Source organism: Propithecus coquereli, unplaced genomic scaffold (assembly GCF_000956105.1).
Source record: "Propithecus coquereli isolate 6110/MARCELLA unplaced genomic scaffold, Pcoq_1.0 Scaffold21, whole genome shotgun sequence".
Taxonomy (NCBI): domain Eukaryota; kingdom Metazoa; phylum Chordata; class Mammalia; order Primates; family Indriidae; genus Propithecus; species Propithecus coquereli.
This window is the reverse complement of record NW_012146078.1, coordinates 1,153,012-1,155,546: the sequence shown is the minus strand read 5'-3', so window position 1 is coordinate 1,155,546 and position 2,535 is coordinate 1,153,012. Positions and strand designations below refer to the sequence as shown.

Here is a 2,535-nt window from a genome sequence, read left to right as displayed (position 1 = left end):
ATACACTGTATTGTTCTTTGCTCTTAAGAGTTAGTGCTGTAGGGTGAGAACTGTGTCTGAGGCGTTGATTAGATAGCATATCTTTACAGATTCATGATCCTTGTAGGCTTCACCTCCAAAATTAAACTTGATCGAGCAAATGCTGAGAGCTTCTGAGAAGCCGTGTAGGCATGACTATTGTAAATATTTTATGCAGTGTGTGTGTGTGTGTGTGTGTGTATAAATATATATATTTCTGTTTTTAAAGCAGAAGATAATTATAATGTTTACCTCTGAGGCCTATTTCTGCATAATTATGAATTGATTGATGTCTTTCTGAAATTTATTTTCTGAAAAGTAGAAATTTAATATCTCTATTGCCTTCATCTGAAACTTTTTAATTCTTTATATTTAGGTTATCTTCATTGTAATGAATACGATAGTCTGAGATTGAGGTGGCTGAGGCAGACATTAGAATCTTTCATCCCACAGCCTTTGATAAATGCAATTAAAGTGTCTGAATTGGATGGCAGAGAAATGGGAGATGCCCAGCCTGAAACATTTGACAAGGTACTTCCACTGAATTGTGACAAACCGACGGACTCCCAATAATACCACTAATTCTGTTGCCGTGTTATTAGTTTCCATCTGCTCCCAGACATAGCCTGATACAGTTTCTCAGTACTCTGGGAAATTTTGATAAAGTGAACATGGAAGCAGTTTTCATTTGATGGTCAGCATGGTACAAAGGAAGTGGTAACATCGGTATTGGGGATTATATAATGTTTTATATTTCTGGGTACTCAGGTAAAGATCAGGTGTTATTTGGGTCAGTACACAAACATGTGCACTGTGTTGCTTTAATTCAGTAACATTTTATATGAGAAGAAAAAGAGGTCATTTTAGTCAACTGAAATTGAAATACTAGTTCTTAAAATAAATGCTGAGAATTCAGAAATACAGTAATGGCAGTTTTACAAAGAGTAACTTTTGTAAAAGTTTTTGCTGCAGTCGTCAAGAATATGAAATATCATTAATAGACATAAGTAGACTTTAATTCTCCTATCCCCCCTCCAAAAAAGAAAAAAAAAAACTAAACCAGAAAATAAATAGGAAAATTTTCTGAAAAGTGTTACTGAGGAAAAATGTAATAAAGACTGTACCACTAGACTGCTGAACAGATATTTAAAGAAAAAAAAGTACTGTGGTATATTTTCAGTTTCAAAAGAAATGTTTTTATTTATTTGCTATTTGTCACGTTTTACATGGCTTCTCTATCTCTTTGTGCCTAAGAATATACTGTCACTGTATATTTGCATCATTTGTCCTTTTTTCTCGCTAGGTGTTAGTGGATGCTCCATGTTCAAATGATCGAAGTTGGTTGTTCTCTTCTGACTCTCAGAAGGCAGCCTGTAGGATAAGTCAAAGGAGGAATTTGCCTGTTCTACAGATAGAACTCTTAAGGTGAGGACTGTTAATACAAAAAGGAATTTGAGTTTCTAATGTAATTTAAATAGGGTGACAAAACATATCAGGCCCCCAAATGGGGGGCTTCCTGTGAAGGTATCAGCAAATATTCCTCCAGAGGCTACACTTCTAATTCCAGCCTTTTCAGCTCTCATGCTATAATGCCCACCCCACTCCCCGCAATGAAATGTAGTATTGCTGTGCATTGTCTTTTAAAAGGCATAAACAATTTTACTGTGGTTCAAAGTTGTTTGCTTGCTGGGACCATCCCAAGCCTAGGGTTCATCACATTATTCTTTCTTTTGCCAGAATCTGAGTAGCCCCCATGTAAGAGCAGTTTGGGATCATGATGCATTTTTTATAATGTTCTGGATGAATCATCCCCTAGGAAGTTATAGCTAGTTGTTAGCACTTTATCTTCACTCCAAGAATTTTCCAAGAGAGATACTTGGTTTCCTTCAGAACAGAGGCATTTGGGGAAATTCTTGTTTTGGTTCCAAAAAAGATTTCAGTTTATACCCTACTCCTAAGTAATTCCCATTTTTTTAATGCTGAAAAAAATTCTTCAGAATATTTAAAATATAGTTAAATGGTGCCTTATCACTTATTACCTCTTACATGTAGAATGACAGTGAATGATGGTATGCATTTCTGACAACATGCTTTACTTCCAACTTCTGACTGATACACAACAATGAACATATGCCATTACCTAAACATTACAATCAATACTAATACATAGTCTTGTTCTCGTACCAGATCATGTATCGGCTCATTGTAGTGATTCTTGTAGTAGCCAACATTTCTCATTTGGCAATTAGACCACTTGTTTGTATGCTTCTGCTGTCAGCCTTTCATATAACCCTAAGATATTTTGAAAACTCTGTACCACCTTTTCCTTTTACCTCTTGGGTTATTAGCTTTGAGATGTTGCCTAGCTACTTCTCTAAATCATATTTCTCATCTAAACTTTATTGATTTGTCTTCTTAATGAATTATTCCTGCTACTCTGGGCCTTGCCATTGTTATCCCTTGTACCTTATACAGTTACTAAATTTTGTGATGGCTCATTAGCATTGTGACTTCCAA

The 2,535-nt window shown here is 35.5% G+C and overlaps 1 protein-coding gene across 1 annotated transcript in view; it reads left to right on the top strand.

Moving 5' to 3' along the window:
* NSUN3 (NOP2/Sun domain family, member 3) overlaps positions 1-2,535 on the top strand; it is a 64,586-nt gene that overhangs the window by 23,214 nt on the left and 38,837 nt on the right. The window contains exons 4-5 of the mRNA XM_012644327.1: positions 395-549; positions 1,322-1,443. Of these exons, the coding sequence (XP_012499781.1) occupies positions 395-549; positions 1,322-1,443 (277 nt within the window). The remainder of the gene's footprint in view (positions 1-394; positions 550-1,321; positions 1,444-2,535) is intronic.